We start from the raw sequence: 21,213 nt of genomic DNA on the forward strand, positions 1-21,213 counted from the left end.
TCTGTTTCTGACCATTAGGTTTACTTTGCTAGATATAGCAAATGTTAAGTAAAATACTGGCATGTAGATGGTTGGGGCCTCTTTTTCACAGTCACTGACAAGATCTGTGATTGTGAAGGTAGCATTCTTCATGTGAGCTCTCCATGTGAGTTCATTTTATAGAGCAGTTAAGGGGGCCCACCCTCCTGCAAAGGTGGCAGCCAGGCAGGCTTACCTTGTAAGACACTTTGTTCTCTCTTGAACCTTGGAATTGTGAGACTTAAAAGCATTGAATGCTACTTTAGAAGGTAAGTACAAGTGGAAGTCTTCAGTCTGTGGTCACTTTGTAAATATTAGCTCAGGTTATCCCCCTCCCTCTCCCCCAAACAAAAAGAGTTCACATCCTACTACATTTGGGCATATTAAATCAAAATTCTAAAATAAACCAGTTTTGTTTCTGGAACTGACTTCACCTTAAAGCACTGCCTCATCTTCAGGATAGCCTGCCTAGTTTGGACTTCTGTGACGTCAGACACTACTAGTACCACAAGAGTTGGAAGCTGGCTGACTGACAGTGTGATGATATCCCAGCTTTTACATAGGTGAGATATACTTAAATGTCAGGACTTAAAAGAAGTTTTCATTACTTTTTATTGAAAACTGCACTGAATGCTAATGTCCACCTTTACTATAAACAAATACAGTAATGGAAACTCACACTAAAACAAGACATACTTCTATAGCCATTATTTTTCTGTTTGGGACAGTTTGAAAGTTTTTCTTTTGTCACAAAAACAGGAATGTACCTATACAAAGGCTCAAAATAGGCCATCTTTAAAAACAAAAAAGGCAATGATTCACAAGACTATGAATAGAACATGTAACTAGCTGATACAAATCTAATAGGATTTGTTAAAATCAGTCACAGCTAATGGCATGTCTGAAGTGTTCTTGTGTAAAATATCACATGAAGAAAAGAATTTAATCAATGTCTAAAAAAGTGGATTTGTTCATAGACAATCTGACAAGTTACCATAAAAAGTGTTTCCCGAGACATAAGGAAATACAACAGTATTCTTCTTGAACCCTTCTTCTCCAAGACTTTCCACTCAATAAAATAGCTGAGGAGCTGAAACTGAGAAAATATATTTGAGTACAAACAGCTTGTGAAACTTAATACTTTTTTCTTTTGTTCTTTTCCTTTTTGTATTATCAGAGGGTTTTACTGAACTCACAACTGACTTCACTGCTCAGATGTGAAGCCTTCTGTACAGGAGCTTTTGCTTCTTCAATCCTGTGCGCAGAGATGTCTACACCGGCAAACAATGTCCTCCCCATCTTGTCTTAATTTTAATCTTCCTATCAGCAAAGGAGGCACCAGCCCCTGGAGACCAAAGGGACTAGCCTTGATGGGGATTTCCTCTCAATTTTTTATTGATATTCGGAGCTCTTGATGCAACATTCTACAGCAAGCTGCCCAGGAACTGCTGTGCCCAGGGATTGATAAAGGAGAAGCTCTATTCTTTGTAATTTGATGCACAGATGAAAAACTTAACACACACTAACAGAAGTTTGGTCATTAATAATCACATCCTAGTCTTTCTACACTTCTGGAAGCAGATACCATCTTGTTTTTCTAGCTTTTGAAGCTTTAACACTGCAGTATCATTGATGTCCAGGATCAGTTTAAAAGACCATCAAATTCATCCATTTTCTACTGTCTCTCGGTCCCAAGTTTCTCTGAATGGACCTTCAGGCTTTCTCTGCTATTGCTCATTGGAGTGCTCTCGATTGTCCCCGTGTTTTGTGGGCTGGTTGAAGGGGGGAGCTTGAGAAGGGTGGGCCACTATGGGGAGGTTGTGAGTCACAGGGATGATTCCTTCCATAGCTGGAGGAAGCTCTCCTCAAGCCACACCTACAATGCCTGGTGGACACCTGTATGTGGCACCACTGAGCTCAGGATGAATTGTTTGCTGGTTAATGACTGACCTAGAAGCTGAAGTAAACGAAGACTTCTTTGTTGACAGTTTTGTAAACTTTCTGGGACCTGTGATTGTTCGACGGATCTTGGGGGCATCTGCTTCCCTCATTTCTAGTGATGCTTGTTCTCTGTACCAGGCTGTGTGTGGTGTGCAGATGAGATTTGGAGCATCCTTCAATGGGCCCTGAGCAAAGCTGAAGGGCTCAGACTCATGTACATCTAGAGCAGCTCCTTGTATCTTACCCTCTTTGAGGGCCGGAGCTAAGGTTTTCTCATCTACCAGGCCATCTCGGGCTGCATTCACAAGGAATGTTCCTTGCCTCGTCTGCTTGGTAGTGAAGTCATTGATGAGGTTGGTGGTTGTGCTCGTTCAGATTGCAGTGCAAGGAGACACAGTCACTCTGGTACAGCAAGTCCTGCAGGGTGTAGACCCTTTGCACGCCCAGAGACCGCTCTACCCCATCCTGTAAGTAGAGGTCATAAAATATGATGCTGAATACATAGGCCTTGTCTTGAACAGTAACTGCCTGCCCAGTGCGACCAAAGCCAATGAGGCCCAATGTTTCCCCTCGGATCCGAGCAGCTCCCGAGGCAACCTCCTGGATCTGTTCCACACTTCGTACCTTTGTGCCTTCTCGTAGGGCCTGGTACAGCCATGTGTTCCACTGATACAGATTGAGGATGTGGCAGACTGTCGAATCTGCTCTCTCCTCCACCACAGCAGATGGGATGTTGCACATGGCGATCCCGAGGTCGCCAACAGCCTGGATGTCCACGTTGTCTTAGTCACTATCAATTCAGCAATAACTCTCAGGGCCTTGAACTTCTCCAAGTCTTCCCGGGTGAGGGTGATAGTGTGGTACATCATGACACCTGCAGCCTCATTCAACACCACCTCATGGATTTCTTGAGTGGACTGTGCATTGCAGGAGGAGACAGTGGCCAGGTCCTTCAGGATGGGCATTTCCACAGTGCAGTCTCCATCAGTGCCACTAGGGGGCGGGGGTACAGGAGGTTGTTCATGATCTGGGGGCGGATACCTTCACAAACCCTGTCCAATCATTGCTGCTTGATTTTGTGCTTATCTACAAGGGCCATTCTTTATTGAACTTTGCAACTCTCTGATTCAAAAGGCAAAACAGTCTGCTAAGAACTTAGGGGAACTCACAGGAGTCTGTGTGCATTGCACCACTATGGACCCAATATAAATGTGTTCACAAACTCTACAGCTCATGCGATGGGCTGATTTTTCAGGAGGCGCAGCTTCATCGGTTCACCACCATTTACAGCAATGAAGCCCTTGCTTGAAAGATAAGAAATTGGAAGGGTTTCATAAATCTCACAGGGAATTCCTTTAAACAAGGATCGTCAGCAAAATTCCATAAATTACCCCCTGGCAGCCTTGAGCAATCACCTCCAGCACGCATTTTTGTTCCTCCTGCCTTTGTGCATAACTACTTGCAAACAAATCAAAGTAAGACCCACTCTTGGTTTTTCTTATATGGCAAGGTTCCGAAAACATCTGGAGGGGAGGCCTTGAAGCCAGGTTGTGCTGGGACTGAGGAGAATGACTTTCACAGTTCAGAACCCATCAAGATGGATTCTCACACGGAGGCTTCAAGGGCTGTGCTGACTCAGCTGAGTTGAAGGTGGGGGCCCACTTGAGTGTCCTCCTCACCACGGCGTCTCATGTCACCCAGCAGCTCCCTCCTGGCCATGGAAGCCAGCTGGTGAGAGGCAAGCTACAGGAGGAAGGCCAGCATAGTCAATCTTAAGACATACTTCTTTTTAGAATATGCAAAGAAGTCAGAGATAGGTTTTTAGGAGTGGGGGAATAGAACTTTTAAGTGTAGAGCAGAGAATCATCTGTGTGTGTCAGTGAGAATCTGGAAATCAGTAATTTTAGTTTCTTTTTTTAAAATTTTTTTTAATTTATTCATTTATTATATATAAGTACACTGTAGCTGTCTTCAGATACACCAGAAGAGGGCATCAGATCTCTTTACAGATGGTTGTGAGCCACCATGTGGTTGCTGGGAATTGAACTCATGACCTCTGGAAGAGCAGTCAGGTGCTCTTAACTGCTGAGCCATCTCTCCAGTCCTAATCTTAGTTTCTGAATGAAGACAGCACTATTGATGCTGGTCAGCTGCAGGGAGGTAGGGGGAGGGGCGGGGAGGGGCGGGGGCGGGTCGGGTCAGGGCGGGTCAGGGAGGAGCAGGAAGGGGCACACAGGTCCACATGGGCAGGTCAAGAGCCAGTGCCACGGAATAGGAGTGTAGGTAGAATTTGGAATCAAATTCACAAATGATCCATTTAATTTAGGAGATTAGCGGCTAGATTTAGGAATAGCTGTTGGTGGGAACAGGTATATGCCCTACCCTGCCCTAATCTGTGTTTTTTTTTTTTTCGGAGCTGGGGACCGAACCTAGGGCCTTGTGCTTGCTAGGCAAGTGCTCTACCACTGAGCTAAATCCCCAACCCTGCCCTAATCTGTTTTAAGTTATAGACTAGATGTGGGAGGGTTACCAGGCAGGAAGAAACATGGCTTAGAAAAAAGAGAAATACAGAATGGTGACTTTCGTTCCGTTTACCGGATTGTTGGCAATAACTGTACGCAGTTCCCATGGGCTGGAAGGATTCACCAGCTTGAGCTGAAGGCATCTAAGAACACAGGTAGGAAGGACTAGAACGAGTTGGTACAAGCTGTCCAGTCAGGTCATCACTGCCGGGTCCAGCCTCGACATAGGATCAGAGTTCTAAACTGGAAGCAGGGATATCTGGAAGGCGTATGTATAATAACTACACAGACAACTTTTCCATATAAGCTGACAGGCATTTTTCAAGGTTTAAAGCCCCCCGGGCCCCCCAGCTTGAAGCTGCATGCACTTTTGCTCCCCCCTCCCTCGTTGGGCTGGAGGTTGTGCTCTCTCTTGTTCACTCCCTTTCTCTCACTCATACACTTGTGTGGTCTTCTTCCACACACTCCACACACTCTTCTCACACACTTATTTTCTCTCACTCACACCACGCTCACTCTCCATGCACACCTCACATTCCCTTTCCTCACACTCTCTCATTGTCTTTAACTTTCCCTAGTCTTTGTTAACTCCAAAAGCAGGCAGAAAAAAGACATTGTATAATCATTGCCAGAGCAAATTCAAAAGAATTACCATATCCCACAAAGAACTAAGAATTACAGTTGTTCCCCAAAGTTTCAAGCTTCTCCTATTCCTAGGCCTGTGGCAAAAATAATAATTGCAAACTTATCATTATTTAAACTTTTGACTTATTATGCTGCAGAACTCAGAGCTCTGAGGTCAGCTACTTGCATTTTCCTGTGAAGCTCTAATGATAAATGACAAAGCTGCTACTTGCATTTTCCTGTGAAGCTCTAATGATAAATGACAAAGCTGCCGGACTGTGGCCAGAAGGAGTCAAGTTAACCCTTAACTCACCAGTTCTGCTAGCTTCCTGCTTCTGCACACTGCACACAATGACTCTCCTCAGAGTCCCAGTGTTGTGAATTAGTTTTACTAATATAAAATTTATGCATTCTATACTTTCTTATTTGTAAATATCCAAAGGAGACCAGGAACTACTCTCAAATATTGTTAAAACTCATTTCATAACTTCAATAGTTTTTCCTTTCTGAATTAGTGTTTCATGTTTGTGTTCCCTTATTCCATTTTTCCTTATTCCATGACTATGTCCCTTGTACTAATGCTTTTTCATGATTCCAGTAAGTTCCTTCACTTTCTGGTAATGGATCCTGTATGAATCTAGTAGTAGGTGGCTCTGTTTCATTTTCTAATATTTCTATACATGATTTCTTCAAACTTTCTTTGCAAGTCAAACATTAATCTGGAACTACCATTGTGTAGTTATTACATTGTTTCCAAGATGAGAGCACATGGCATGCACCTGGGCCATTAGGACTGTGCTGTGCTGTGCCCCTATGCCTCAATTTTTAATTGTTTAAGAATCTTTACATCAGTGAACATCTAGTTCCACAGAATTCACCAGAGCAGAAGGAGAAGGAAGTAGGAAAGTCAGATATAATAGAATAATTATGCACACTAAGGCCAATTGGAAAGCAGTCCATGCACAAATGAACTCTATACAGCTGTTGTCCAGGGCTAAGGTTAGGAGAAATGGGAACAACTTCTTTTACAAAGAACTGCCATGGGCTACTGACATGTCTCCACTCTGGAGCTGCCTCGGGCTTCTGAGGTGTCTCCACATGGTATGCTGTTCCTAGTACATCACAAGAATGAAGAGAGACCAGGACAGATACCCGAGCAGACAGGGCACACCTGGTGCCAGGTTTTCAGAGAGAGAGAGAGAGAGAGAGAGAGAGAGAGAGAGAGAGAGAGAGAGAGAGAGAGAGAGAGCGCAATCAGTAGAAGAATGAGGCCTCCAGGGAAGCCCTTTTGCTGACCAGAAGGGAAAACTCTCCAATTGGTCTGTGAGTGGAGAACTCCAGAAGTGAACAGAGCCATGAGGGCAGAGAAGGACAGAAAGGATTAGAGAGGAAGAGAGGCTGGCCAAGATCCCGTGGGAACAGAGAAAGAGGAGGAAGAGTTAAGAGCATCAAACAGTCTTCTCATATGCTGCTGCTGCTGTGCTGCTGCTGCTGCTGCTGCTGCTGCTGCACCTGGCTTGTTCCTGGATTGTCCCTGGCTTGCACCTGGCTTGCTCACACCTGACTCATCCGGTGTACCTGGTGGAGAGGCAGATGATGACTAGGCTGTTGCTAGGTGCCACAGAAGAGCTTAGCAGAATTGTCTGAAAGCTAACAATGTTCTAAAGAAATTTACATTTTCAATCGTGTTAATAAATTAGAGCATGTTCTTAACTTTGCCCATTTATTTATTTATTTATTTATTTATTTATTTATTTAGCTATTTTATTCTGTTATTGAAAATAGATCCTTGGTTTAGCCTTCCTCTACAGCTCCCAAGTTCCTCTCCCCTGGAACCACTCCCTTTCTGTATCTCTTTAGAAAAGAACAGACTTCTAAGAGAAAACAACCAAACATGACAGAATGAAATATAAGATGAAGCAGAAACTATCATATTGAAGCTGGACACTGCAATCCAACAGGCTCAAATATTATCTCAAAATAAAAAATAGAGAGATAGGTGGGGCTGGAGAGATGGCTCAGTGGGAAATAGCAATTGGTGCTTCTTGCAGAGGACTTGGTTGGGTTCTTGGCACTCGTATGCTGGCTCTCAATCGACTATAACTCCATTTCCAAGAGACCTGGACTGCCTTCTGGATTCTCAGAGGGAACCGAAGTCTCGCAGAGAGCTGCCTGCTTTAAGTGCTGGGATTAGAGGTGAGGGCCACCACTCCTAGCAAGTCTGTCTCCTGAGGAGAGATCACTACTACTGGTCTGTATTTCTAGGAGAAAATCTACCCGTAAATATAGAAGTAAAGAGATGCTGATTTTGATCAGAACACTGAGGTAGAACCCCAGTTTTCTTTGTCTGAACAGCTGATTATCTCAGTCAGTCCCTGCGAGATTCTTGGATGTCGCCTAATGGACAAAGAACTCAATCTTTGTCATCTACTAAATTCTGAGATGTGTTAGTATCTCTTTCCACTCTGTTCTCTCATTCCTTTTTTTTTTAAATTTTAAAGTGCTTTTCTTTTTAAAGTTGTATGTGTGCACACATGTGTGTGTTCACAGAGGCCAGAGAAGGCTGTCAGACTCCTGCAGGTACACTTAAAGGGGATTGTGAGCCACCTCTGCTGAAACCTGATTCCAGTTTAAGTGCTGAGCCATTGCTCCAGCCTCCAGAGGGCTTTGCAAATGGTAGGGTGGCTCACTAGTGCTCCTGTTGGATCCAGAACTCTCATTTTTCATCTTGGACTGTTTGTGACACCCATGTGTATCTTGGTTGTGTCCCTACATTAAACCTGTTGGCATTTCATTAGCATTTCAGCTAACTTTTAATCAATAACAAATTGTTATTTTAGTGTGTTTTCTCCCCAGGTAAGGTTTTGAAGTTTTCTTCTTATTGGTTTTTATTTTTACTTCTTTGCTAACTATGGGTCATTTTGATGACTGTAGTGAAGAGAAACATTTCCTTACTTTTTATTTTGCTTGTTTTATTTTGTTTTAGAAAGAGGGTCTCACTATGTCCTGGGTTGTCCTGGAACTCACTATGTAGACCATGGTGGTTTTGAACTCACAGAGATCTGTCTGCCTCTGTCTCCTGAATGCTGGAATTTAATCGAGGTGTTCGTCATTGGCTTGGCTTCCTACATGTCAGTTGATTATAGGAAAGCTTTTTATTTATTAATTTGATTGCCACCCAGCTAAGTTATTTTTCTCTATGTGATCTCCTAGTGGATTTAAGACTTGTGATTGTGCCAGTGAAAGGAAATAGACCTTGCCTCTCTTCAGATAGTCTCACTTCCTTTCCTGCATCATGATGAGGGATTCTGGAGTGATGGTCACCAGGAAGAGTACTCACTAACATGGCAGACACCTTTCTCTTTGTCACGTGAATAAGAACACGTGTGATACCCTAACTAAAGAGCTTGCTGATTCTGGGGTAAAGATGTTTAGTTTTAGAACGGCAATGAAATCTCAATTCTTATTTTCCAGCTCTCTCTTCCTCCTCTTCCTCCTTCCTGGGAATCAGAAAGAAATGTTCATGTTTTGCACATGTTCTCAAACACTGATTTAATCTCAGAACATTTCACTTATAATATGTGGATTATTTTAAGAGCTCTAATAGGAAATCACCCTTGCTTTCCTCTGTGTGATATATGTTTTAAAAGTAAAGATGAATTTTTTTAATATGGTAACATTTTTTCCCGTTCTGGGATCCATCCTGTGATCTCACACTTGCTAATCATCTTGTATATTAATCTTTGCTTTGGTTCTGTGAGATCTCTATTTTGTTTCCTTTTTCTAAACCTGATCAGGTTTCAATGTCAGTGTTCTACTGACTATAAAATAATTACTCAAAAAGGGGATGGGGTCCTAGCTCAATGGTAGAGGTTTTTTTTTTTTTTTTTTTTTTGTTTTTTTTTGACAAATGCAAGTGGATTCAGTCTTCAGAAAAGCAAATCTTCCCCAAATGTGTGTGTGTGTGTGTGTGTGTGTGTGTGTGTCTGTGTGTTTGTGTAAACAGCTGGAGCGTCATCAGAATATCTTTTGCTTTGAAAGGGCTGACCCTGAAATCAACCCTCGGTCTTATGATTCACTGTTTAAGAAATACTTTAGGGAAGGATCCTTTCAGAATTAAAATGACAAGCTAAACCCCATTTGTTTATGTTTGAGGAGATGGTTGCTGGAGAGGGTGCATGTGGAGGTCAGACAATAATTGCAGGGGATGCTTCTCTCCTTCTGCCTTAGTAGTTCTGGGGATTGCAGTCTGGTGTTTGGACATGGCTCTAGCAGTTTCCACACTTGGCCACCTTACAGGCCCCTTGCTTTTCCTTTGTTTTTCACGTTGTTCCCTTTGAATCTCTCTATTTTGGGTTCAGTTTGGATCCTGAAACTTTCCCTCCCAGGTGGTTTGTGTCCCATCTCAGGTCCCTTCACTGTCAGGGATGGTTAGGAGCACTCACTCCCTCATTCTGACTTTAAATGGCTGCCCTCTCTCTCTTCCCTTTGTCCTGGATTCTTGCCTCTCATGTATTGCTTGACTAGTTCTTCTGGATGGTGGTTCTTATTGGTTGTGCTTGCTACTTTACAACTCTGTCATTACTCATTGTTTTCCTACTTTCATTTGTCAGGGGGAAATCCTAAGAGGAGGAGGACAGGGGACCCTGTAGTCCTGAGGATTGATGTGTAATACTGGGTGTGGCAGATCAGTATTTAGTTCTAGAGGCAGATGCAGGCAGGTCTGAGTTCAAGTCTTACCTGGTCTACATAGTGAGTTCCAGGCCAGCCCGGGATACTCTGTCTCAAAAACAAAAAGTGTGGGGACAAGAAAGGGAACAGCAAACTGTGGCATAGGGAACAGTGGAGACTTTGCTCAAGCAACAGCTTTGTGCTCAACTCCCAAGGCCACCTACCCTCCCTCCACCCAGCCAATCAGCTGGAAGCTTCTGTTCACCATCCTCAAGACCTTCAACATCCCATTGGCTGAGCAGCAAAAATGCTTGAAGCAGTCTCTGGATTCAATCACCTTGTCTGTGCTCTCAGTTTGTCTTTTGATGGTTGTAAGTACCCTGGATCGTTGAGGCGGCGTCACTTTCTCATGTTGGATGTGTTTCTTTGGTAATTTGTCGGTAATGTGATCTCTGTGCACTGACTGCATGGACTTACTAGATAGTGTGGTGAGTACTGAAGATCCCTGGCTGGTTGGTGTTCCCAGTACTGAAGGTCCCTGGTGAGGTGCAGCAGAGGCAACAGACACCTGTGACTGTGAAGGTGAGGAAGCATCCCAGACTCGATTGTGAAGAAGAGTGGCTGGAGTCACACTTGGACCCATTCCTGCACTCATGCCTGGTAGATGCAGGATTCATGGTGGGTTCCAAGCCTGATTATGTCAGGCTGGCCCTGCCCCTCCAGTCTGATGGGTGATCACAGGGCGATGGTCCTCTGTGGAACTGGCTTCAACAGCTGCTGGCAGCCTGTCCCGTGTGCACCTGTTTTTCATGGCTGCTGCCTAGCCTAGCAAGCAGTCTTCTGTCCTTGTGTGGAAAAGGTGCCTTGCCTAGCCTGAAAACTCAAGATCCAGCAACTACATCCACAGGAGCTGCTGCCAGCCAACCCAGAGAATCGGGGTTCTGGAGATTTGGGAGGTATGTGTAATGTCTATGCGGCATGATGCAAAATGCATGAAAGCAGAGGTCATCCCATCTCAGTCTATGACCGCTGCAGTAAAACATCCCACAAGAGATGTACAAAATGGCGCCCCCAGGTAAAATTGAGGCACCATTATATCTCCTCAGCCTGCAGCCATCCTAGGAGCTGTCCATGGTTGTAAATCTCCTTTCTTGCCTCTGCAGCACTCCTTCTCCACCATTAACCACGCCCCCCCAGACGGCCCATGGAGATGGCACCTTGGCAAAGACAGCTGAGGCCAGGAAGGACTTTCCACCCTAACCCATGGCCTGGATGCAGGGAAAAGGGGGTGAAAAAAAAGCCACCAATCTCTGAACAGGAAAACCTATCAATCCCTGAGTTCCCCAAACTCAGGACTTGAATTTGCCCAGAGAAGCTCAGAGATCCTATATAAAGACTGCCCCTTTGTCCCATTCCATGCTACCCAGTCCAGCAGTTAACCCCGGATTCACATTTACACACCACGGTCCCCCCAATGAATGTCTTTCATTAGATTTTCTTTTCGATGTGACTCTCTCCTTGGAAGGAGCCAAGAAGGAAAGAAGCAATGAAGAGAGGAAAGGAGAAGTCAAGGGTCCTGAGCTCAGCTGGGAATTTCCTCTGTTGAGAGGGCTTCTTTGCAGAGCTATGTGGTTTCTGAGTTCCTGTGCCTCAGGACACCCTCCCACTGGGACCCTTTCCCCAAAGAGCTCTAGCTTGGGTCAAATCGACATGAAACTAGCCGGCACTCACATTGAAATGAGACCTACAGAACATATATGGAAGTATAAAGAATTTAATAACTAGTAAAAATGAGTATAAAATTAACTGTCATCTACATCAGTAGCAGACCTGTTCTGATAAGGTCCATGTGGACGAAACCGGAGTTTCTGGCACATAAGGGCACAATCAGCAACAGTACATATTACTGTCAGGAAACCAAACACCTGCAAACAGAGACACTGTCATCAGTTTCTGCCATGCAAATTCTCAGTGATCTGCCCATTGGGTTCCTTTCCTGTCAGGGTAGGGAGCTTGCTTTCTGTGCTACCGGCCAACTCTAAAGTGGGAAGTAACATTAGAGAGCTTTGCTAAGTTTCCCCCACACCCACCCGCAGTAAAGGAAAAGAGAAGCACAGTGAGCAGAACTCACTACCCCTGAGGTGGAATGCAAGTTGCCTCTCCTTGATTTGCTCTGGCGTGTGTGTGTGTGTGTGTGTGTGTGTGTGTGTGTGTGTGTGTGTGTGTTTTAAAGCCCTACTGACCATATTTAGCTATCACCCCACATTTCTCTCTCCAGTGGTCGGCTCTTTGCTTTTTCTATCACCAAACTTGTCTGGTGCTGGCAGCTGCTCAAGATTAAGTCCTGGGGACCATACTTGGGATACAACTTTTGTAGAAGTGGAGTGATAAGATGCTCCAGAGTGAACTTTCAGAGGCTGGGCACCATCCGTGTAAGGCAGAGGAGTCTAAACAGGTCTGAGGAAAACAGAATTGAGCTGAAGGGAAAGTGAGCGAACTGCAGTTCCACTGCCAGTGAGAAGTATCTGTTCCCTCTCTTCTGGGCTGGGCGGCATTCCCTTTACAGAGCATTGCTAGAATAAAAGTTATGTATGAAATAGTCTATGTTCTTTTGGGGAGAAAATAAAGCCTTTGAAATTAAATGTGTATTTTATAGTCAGAACTTATCTCAACCCACACTAACCCCATTCCTTCTGCTTAGTAGCCACATGGCTCCTGGCCACTCTGCTGGGGAACAACTCTACTTTGTCTCCGTTTAAGCAATGAGTGAGAAAACAGAAAAGTAAATGAATTTGAATCCTATGACTCATCTTTTAAGCAAATAGACAGAACCATCTTTAGACTGACTCAGACATACCTCCTATCTAGAAAACTTTGATAATCTCTCCTGAAGTTGCTTAGTGCCTACAGGAGTTGAAATCTAGGGTTCCGACAGTCATGGCAGAGCACCATCAGTTCTATTTGGCCCTTGCTAAGGAAGAACAAGAAAGTAGGAAGGAAGACACTTCCAAATCAGCTCTATAGATTAGAGCCTAGGAAAGTCAGATGACCAAATCTCAGGAGAAAACCAGGTAGAGGTACAGCAAAATCACTGCACTCTTCCTTTTGAGCTTGCTTGCCAGGCATAAGTCTGTCTAGGTTGACTTGCTTCTTTTTAGGCAGTACTCAAAATAACGCTTGGTTTGCAAGGTTTCCTACCATACCCATTGCAGTAAGGAACTCTGTTATACTGCATCTGAAGAGTTGTGGGCATATCCTGCCTCACCTAACAGTGATAGGGATCTTTTCAAAAGGAGAACTGTGAAATGATCACGCTTCTTCCTTTCTTGTTTAACATCAGGTTTTTCAGAGCTAAGGGTGGTAGCTGATTTTAGCGGCTTCTCAGTCTGGTAAGCCCTGTAAGAAACATGCAGGAATCCCTTTGTTTGGCAGACTCCAGTATGCAACCCTGTCCATTTAGGCTAATCAGGGAATGCATTCTCTCTCACACACTATAGAGCCAGTAGGCACTGTAGACCAGTCCAAGATCATGTCATATTTCCAAATTAATTTGCATTTTGTTCCAACTGCAAGAAACATGAAAGCCTTCTACTTACCCCTCCAACCATTATCATTGTTGAGGTTTCTGGTATTAGAGCCGACACAGACACAATAAGCATGAATAGTGTTGTTACCACCGAGTTGATAACATCCTAAGAACACAGAAAGGAGAAGTCGACTTGCTGTCAAAGACAAGGAATAGGGCTCAGTGCATAGAGGAGCTCTAGGTTAGGAGTTCCATGGGGTCTGTGGGAAAACAAGACCAATATGTCCTGCTTTAAAAATAAAAGGTGGGAGCAAGCCCCTAAACATGTTTTTTTTTTTTTAAACATTAATTTATTTTACGTATACAAGTACATGGTAGCTGTCTTCAGACACACCAGAAGAGGGCATCAGATCCCATTACAGATGGTTGTGAGCCACCAAGTGGTTGCTGGGTATTGAACTCAGGACCTCTGGAAGAGCAGTCAGTGCTCTTAACCGCTGAGCCATATCTCCAGCCACCACCCCCACCCCTAAACATGTTTTTAAGCTGTGTTTTATTCAATTTTGCAGGCATCAATGTCTTTTAGGAAACTAAAATGTTACAGTATAATACTGCCTATAGTTGCTCTACTATCTACCTAGTTGGCCTCTTAGAACACATGAATTCATTTAATTACTTAAGCATTTACATATTAGTTTCACTTAGCTAGAGGAAGAACTCATCTGCTTAGGAAAGATAGATCATTATGGAGAAGTTTAGAGTACAGAGGGTCCCTTAGGAGCTGGAATGCTAACTGTTATAAAAGGAAATGTGAAAAATATTTACTGTCAAATAACTTTGTTTCCAAGATGCCATTAATAAACATGAGGCCAGGCATGGTGGGTCATGCCTTTAATTCCAGCACACAGAACTTTGAGGTCAGCCTGGTCTACATGGAGTCCCAGGCCAGCTAGTGCAGCCCAGGGAGACCCCAAGTAAAAACAAACACACAAACAGAAACCACATCCCATCCCTACCCCACCCCTAAACTGAAAACAGCACACATTTAAACTAGTCATTTCCAGGATAAGCCCCTCCCACATTTGTCATGCAGTAGTTTGCCAATTGTTTCTTCTGATCATTTCTCCAAATGGAAGCATTTTAACAAGAGCAATTTACATTTTTAGATTAATGTGTATTGTGGACAAATAAATCATCCTCAACATGGAATGGTCTATGCATGCTTACAATAAGCAGGCAGGAAGAAATTGATGAAGAAATTGTAGATTCTAGAAGAAAAGTAGTCAATTAAGAGAAAAGAGGCTTGATTTAAGGAAAGAAAAGAGTTGCAGCAGATAGTGAGACTTGTCTTGGGTGGATACTTTGCGTCAAGCCAGCAGGCCTCACCCCAGCCTGCAGCTGCGAATAGTTATGAGTTAAGCTGTAATTGGCTTGATACAAAAGTGTTCCAGGGAGTGCATAGATGGGGGGAGGGGAGAAGGATATGCATATGTCTGAATACCTACTCTCTCTAGAGGAAGTTTAGAATATCATGTTTGTTTATGTATTTTGGGGGTTTGAGACCTGATTTCAGGCTGTAGCCCAGGCTGGTCTGTACTTATCCTGTAGCCCAGGCTGGTCTGTACTTATCCTGTAGCCCAGATGGGCATCCAGCTCCAAGGCCCCCTGCTTCGGGCTTCTGCAAGCAGAGATCTTAGGTGTGAGCCTGCACAGCCAACTTTGAACACTGTCTTTTCATGGAAAGCTAAGAATGCAGCCAGGCACCGAGGCATAGCCCTTTAACCCCAGCACTTAGGAGGCAGAAGCACACAGTTCTCTGGGAGTTTAAGGGCATCTTGGTCTACACAGTGAGTTCTAGGACAGCCAGGGCTAGTGAGAGACCCTGTCAGAAAACAAAAAATATAAAGCCCCAAACTCCAAATATGCTGTGAAGCACGATGCAAATTTAATTACAAAAAAGGAAGATTTCATAGTAAGTTTGAAATGAACCTCAAAGCCCTTTAACGCTAGCGAGAGCCTCTGATTGCTCTCCTACTCAACCTGCAGGGACCCCAGTATTGCTACTGCTATCTGTAGAATTCCCTTAGGAAACAGGAAATTAGAGCACTGTGGCCTCTTGGTTATGAGTTGTCTTCCTTCTGTGCTTGGTCTTACAACCTTTCTAGTACCTGCCAGCCAGTCATGGCAAGCCACTTTGGAGAGAACCTACCAGGGCCTGTCTGCGATCACAGCCAGGGGTGGAAGTGAGGTTTACATATTTTAGTACTTTTCTTTTTGTCTATGTGACATTCTTTAGTATTTCTGCATGGTTTCATTCACTGACACTGGGCCTCCTTGGTCCCTTGCCTGCCTTTCTTGGCTGCTTCTCTTCACTCTACATTCTCTCTGAGCTCTCGTTCTTTTCCTAAGCTGGTGATGTTATCATTTCCACCCAAAGATGCCATTGGGCTCCTTAGCCTGTTCTTCCTCAGTAGGTGGGTAAATACTTCTCCAAGGTCAGTATTTACACTGGGGAAGCTATGACAGGTAGAGTGAAAGCTGAAGGCTAGCCTGGGATACAAAGTGAGTTCATGGCCAATTTGGGCAACACAGTATAAGACCTCATTTCAAAATAAAAAGTAAAAAGAGGGCTGGAGATGTAGCTCAGTGGTACAGTATCTACAAGTGGCAGTAGAAATACTAGCCAGTAGAGTAACAGTGACGACATTGTGCAGAAAGCAGATGTATCCAGTTGCGAGTACTAGGAACCTCATTAGAGAATTCTTTTCTCCCTCCTATAGCTATAACCTTAGTCCATACCTTCATCATTTTATGGCTGGATTATGACAACAGTCTAGATGGTCTCTTTAAACTAAACCACTTCTAGTTTGGGCTTATTTTTGACTTGTATTATGTTATTATTTTGGGATAGGGTTCCTTTCCATCTCTCTGTGTAGCCAAGAATGACTTTCAACTTCTGATCTTCCTGCCTTTACCTCCTGAGATGTTGAGTATAGGTGTGTGTTTATGCTGCAGAGGGGATCGAATTGAGGGCTGTGTTCATGTGTGGCAAGCACTCTACCAACTGAATTACACACCTCTAATCTGAAATTCTCATCACTTGCTTCCAAAGATGGTTCCAGAAGGTACCATTTAAAAGCATGCTTCTGGGTTGAGAACAGCTCTGAAGTCTTCTCTCCTTAGTTAGCAGCCTGGATATAAGTACTTCAGAATCCAAGAGGACATGACAAGTGCAGTGGATGAAGAGGTGGCAGCTTCCTGTTTAGCCAAAGGGGGCATGGAGAATTGGGGGTGCATAGGGCAGACCCGGGGAGACAAGGTACTGGGATGTGACTTGAGAGAGAAGAGAGAGGTAAAAAGTTCAGCTGTTCTTTGTTTTGTTTTGTTTTGTTTTCCCTAGAACTAACTTTGCAATCCCTTGCTGAAGGGCCACTTGGACCCACCCGATAATTTCCATTTGTCTATTTTGACAGCTGTGGTAGCCACTGGAACGGTTGATGGGGCAAGCATTCCTAATGGTATGAGCGGGTCTTGTGACTCTTGTGTCTGCTCTCTGGACTATTTTCCTCCAGTTGAGTTGCCATGTCCGATTCCCATAGGGTAGCCTTTGCTTTATCCTATTGTATTATTTTGTCATGTTTGGTTGTTTTCTCTTAGAAGTCTATTCTTTTCTAATGAGAAACAGACAGGAACGGAGTGAATCCAGGGGGAGTGGAGTTAAGAAGTGGGAGCAGCAGAGGGAGGAGAAACTATACCCAGAATACATTGTATGAGAAAGGGATCTATATTTAATAAAAGAAAGAAGCAGAAAGGGGGGGGGGCAGAAGTTAAGAACATGCTCTAATTTATTAACATGACTAAATCTAAATTTCTTTAGAACATTCATACCTAAGAGAATTCTCCAAATGGAAAGTTCAGCCACACCTACTAGCCCATACAATAAAAAGAATTCATGTTGTATGGCTGCCCCGAATCTCTGAGGATCTTCCTCAAGAAAAACATGGGGATCTTAGCAGTGAGCAGAGATCACCTTAAAAGATTTAGGAGAACCAAGTCGTTGACTACAGTGTCTTCCTATGGCAGGAAAGGTAGTTAAGTTTTAAGGTTGAAGTTCGTCACTTACAAGCAAAGGCCAAAAGAAAGATCTCATTGTCTTGTCAAGACTGCACATATATAAGGCTATGAGAAAGAGAATGATGGTGACTTCAAACCCAGTGATAACGATATACGGTTCAGGGGCTTGTGCCACAATGAAAAAGATCATAGAGGCCACAGTTACCACCTAGAAAGAGAAAACAGAGACTTAGTCGTTGGTCATGCAAGTTTAATCTATAGAAACAATTGGTTTACGGGAAGGTGTGTGCCTGTGTGGTACTAGGGCCTGGACCCAGGGTCTCAGGTACGTGAGTGCTGTGCCGTGGGTGGCTCCTGAAGAATTTTTGGTAACTAAATACAAAAGTTCTATGATTCAGGGACTCCTGTCTTGGTGATTAAATGGAAGGATTGTGTGAGTTAGGAGTCTACTTGTTTCTTGGTTCCTCTTTCTTCCAGCTGCTAGCCTAAAAATTAGAGCACATTAAATAGTCACACTGTGTAAAGATTTATGTGTATGTTTCAGGTGTGCAGTGCTCATAGAGGGCAGAAGAGGGTGTCCCATCTCCTGGAGCTGGATTTACAGTTGGCTGGGAGCCACTCAACATGGGTACCAGGAATAGAACCCTGTTCTCTATAAGGGCAGTAGCTGTGGCACTGAGCTACTGTCCAGCCTCTTATACTGTGTAGAGAAGTAGAATCGGGGGCTGGAGAGATGGCTCAGTGGTTAAGAGCATATAATGTTCTGGCAGAGGACTTGGATTTGTTTTCCAGCATACCATAGTGGTTCACAACCATCCATAACTCCGCTGCCAGGAGATCGAATGTCCTCTTTTGACCTTTGAAGGTAATGAACATTCATGTGGTACATATAAACACTCTCACATAAAATAAATCGATCTTTTACAAAAAAAGCATCTGGGTGGTAGAGACAGATGGAACTCTGTGATTTCTCAAGACCAGCCAGAGACATGGCATGAGACCCTGTCAAACCAAAACAGAACAAAAACCAAGTTATATCAAACGTAAACTTCCCCACTTCCCCCAACTCTCTACCTCTTTCAGTGCTCTGGAACTAAAACACCTTCTTGAATAAATAAAGCAAAGGTAACCTCTCCCTTGGCTCCAGAGTACTTTTCTGAATGTCTCATATGAATCATAATTTGGAACTATTTCTCAGAACCACAGATTTCTGGTATGGGGAAGGTTTCATATGCAATTAATTTACTCATTCATCTGAAGTTTGAATCTCCTTTACAACATCCTCACTAGTGGCCATCTGTGCCTTCTGTCATCTGGGAAATACTGCCTTCTCTATCGGTCATTTGACTTTGACATCCCTTCAATAAAATAAACTCTTTGTGTTGTGTGGAGACGTTACCCTTGTAACTTTTAACCATCTCATGTCAACTCTCCAAAATTTTAAATGATTTACTTTTCTCTGAGTTTTCTTACATTCCTTTTACTGTGTGGTAGTTTGTGAGTAAAAACAAAACAAAACAAAACAAAAACAAAAACGAGTGTACGACTGACCGCTTTTACAGGTATGGCTGAGGAGAAAGTTTTATTGTAGATAGGATGGAGGCTACAGGCAGAGAGGGAGAGGGGGAGGGGGAGAGGGGGAGGGGGAGGGGGAGGGGGAGAGGGGGAGAGTCCGTCAAGAGACCAAGTGAGGAGCTGGGGACCAAGAGACCTGGCTGAAATGGCCAGTTTCATGGAAATGAGAAGCGGTGGGGGGTGGGGGGGAGGTTTAGGGTAGGGGCGGGGTGAGAAATTCTGGGAGGAGCTACAGGTACAGAGTGAGCCCTGTCCGGGTTTCTTTGGGACCTGGCAGTTTGTACTTCTCTAAGTAGCTGAGAATATTACCCTTTAATGATGATCTCCTTTCTCCAAAGTGCTGTCAAGAACAGACTGCAATGCCCCTGTTATGACTGGAACCCTAATACCGGCAGTTTCCTCTTTGCCCTCTCTCTGGGTTGTATCCGCTCTAAGTTCCGTAACATCCAATGCCCGACTTACAGTAAAAGACCATCAATTAAAAAAAAAAAACAAAACAACTTTATGGTTTCTGTGTGGTGGGACTGCAGCTGCCTTTTCTTGTATGTTATCACTAAGTTCGTAAAATAAGTGAAGGGTATTCGGACAGACCCATGGGTGTGTTGCTACATCATCTGAAAGGGAAACCACTCTACCCTATGGTTCTTCCCTGATCAGACTGAGCAACTTCCCTGATCAATGCCTTGCATCTGGAAAGGTGTGGCTGGAAACCAGGTGGCCGAGCAAATGCCGCTCCAGGCTTCCGAACCCAGTCTTCTCTACCCCGGAGCACTCCGGACCACCAACCGCCCTGCGTTCCCGCCCGGGTCCTCACCAACCGCAGCGTCTTCACAAAGCATTTCAGACTGAGGCAGAAGGGCTGATGGTCTACGACCTTCTGTGGAGAGTCCATCTTGCCCACAGACCCAACAGTCAACGCTTCTCTTTCAAGCCTTCTCAGTTAATTGCTCTCCAGGACTCGCGCAACAACTTCAACTGCCGGTGCTGGGCCAGCAGTACTTCGGTCCACCTAAGTCCAGACGCGCGTGCGCACTAGCGCGGACCGCCCAATGGCTCCGCCCACTTACCGCTAAACTTCTTAGAGCGCAGACTTGGAGCCCCGCAGGTCCACTCTGCCTAACCCAGGCCAGAACCCCACCACTGCTCTGCCCTGGAGCTTTCCTGTGGCGAAGCACTGTTGGAGTAGGCGAGGTAAACCCAAGAAAGCCAGCCCGGCCTCCTCACCATTTAAGCATCTCAAATGCCACCTTAGGATTTCCCTTGGTTACCTTGTCTAGAGCTGCGAGTCGTTCCTCTGCATTTTTTGAGAGCCCATTCCAGATTATTAGTATAGCCCCCAGGAAAACTGATATTCACTGGTAGAAAGTTAGACTTAGGCAAGAGAAGTCCCAATGTTCTGTTACTCTGATTGACTATGAATAATGAGAACATATTACTTTATTTAAAATTAAAAAAGCTACAAGAAAGGAATTTGAACGTCTTCAGCACAGAAATTATTCTGAAGAGACAGACTGATGTGAATCCTGATGTGAATATCACACAATGTGCACATGGAACAAAATATTACATGGTATCTTGTAAATGTGTACAATTATGTATCAATTAAAATAAAAATATAAATTCTAAAAGCAAGGATCTGTCTGCTTCTCTGCTTGCAGAGTCTGGGGTGCTCATCAATAGTTATAGAATATAGAGCCTGAACTTATGGCTTATAGTCTGTCCTTGCTCTTAGAATGTGCAAGACTGTCTGTCTCTGGAGCACTTTTTGCTTCCCACTGCTCTTAGCTGTCTCACAGTTTCTAAAGGGCTCCAGTGTAGCCAGGACTACACCATCTCGGAGCACTTCATTTCAGACACAGGAAGTATGTGTCACTTCCGTTATGTGAGTTAAGTCTTGTGAATTCTCTTAGGTACTTGCATAACCACCTGTCCAAGTTTGCTTCTGTGTGATAAAACAAACACTAACCAAAAGCATCTTGGGGGAATAAAGGGTTATTTGGCTTACAGGCTACAGCCTATAATAGCCAAGGGAAGGCAAAACAGGAACTCAAGGCTAGAACCTGAGGTAGAAGCCGAAGCAGAGACATGGAAGAACTATCAGTGTTTACTGGCTTCAGTTCTCTGTCTTGCTCTTTCATAAATACCCTCAGCTCACCTGCCCAGGGACAGTACTGCCCATAGTGAGGAGGCCCTCCTTCATCCATTAGCAACAAGAAGACGCCCCAGAGACATGCCCACAGGTCAATCTGACACAGCCAATTT

The 21,213-nt window shown here is 44.1% G+C and overlaps 1 protein-coding gene and 1 pseudogene across 9 annotated transcripts; both read right to left on the reverse strand.

Annotated features, from left to right (window-relative positions):
• Positions 1–611: 611 nt before the first annotated feature.
• Positions 612–20,008, reverse strand: Cklf (chemokine-like factor). 9 transcript variants are annotated; one of them, XR_015643283.1, is made up of 6 exons: positions 19,766–19,958; positions 17,426–17,584; positions 13,373–13,468; positions 11,607–11,701; positions 4,555–4,740; positions 612–3,702 (listed from the first exon to the last, which is right to left on the reverse strand). XR_015643283.1 is itself a non-coding variant. In XM_087593862.1 (5 exons), the coding sequence occupies exons 1-5, from the start codon at positions 18,174–18,176 to the stop codon at positions 6,671–6,673; spliced, it is 366 nt and encodes a 121-aa protein (XP_087449988.1). In that variant the 5' UTR covers positions 18,177–18,378; the 3' UTR covers positions 4,373–6,670.
• LOC147998766 (C-terminal-binding protein 2 pseudogene) lies at positions 1,746–2,983 on the reverse strand (annotated as a pseudogene).
• Positions 20,009–21,213: the final 1,205 nt, after the last annotated feature.

This window comes from Rattus norvegicus, chromosome 19, assembly GCF_021556685.1.
Source record: "Rattus norvegicus strain SHRSP/BbbUtx chromosome 19, alternate assembly SHRSP_T2T, whole genome shotgun sequence".
Taxonomy (NCBI): Eukaryota; Metazoa; Chordata; class Mammalia; order Rodentia; family Muridae; genus Rattus; species Rattus norvegicus.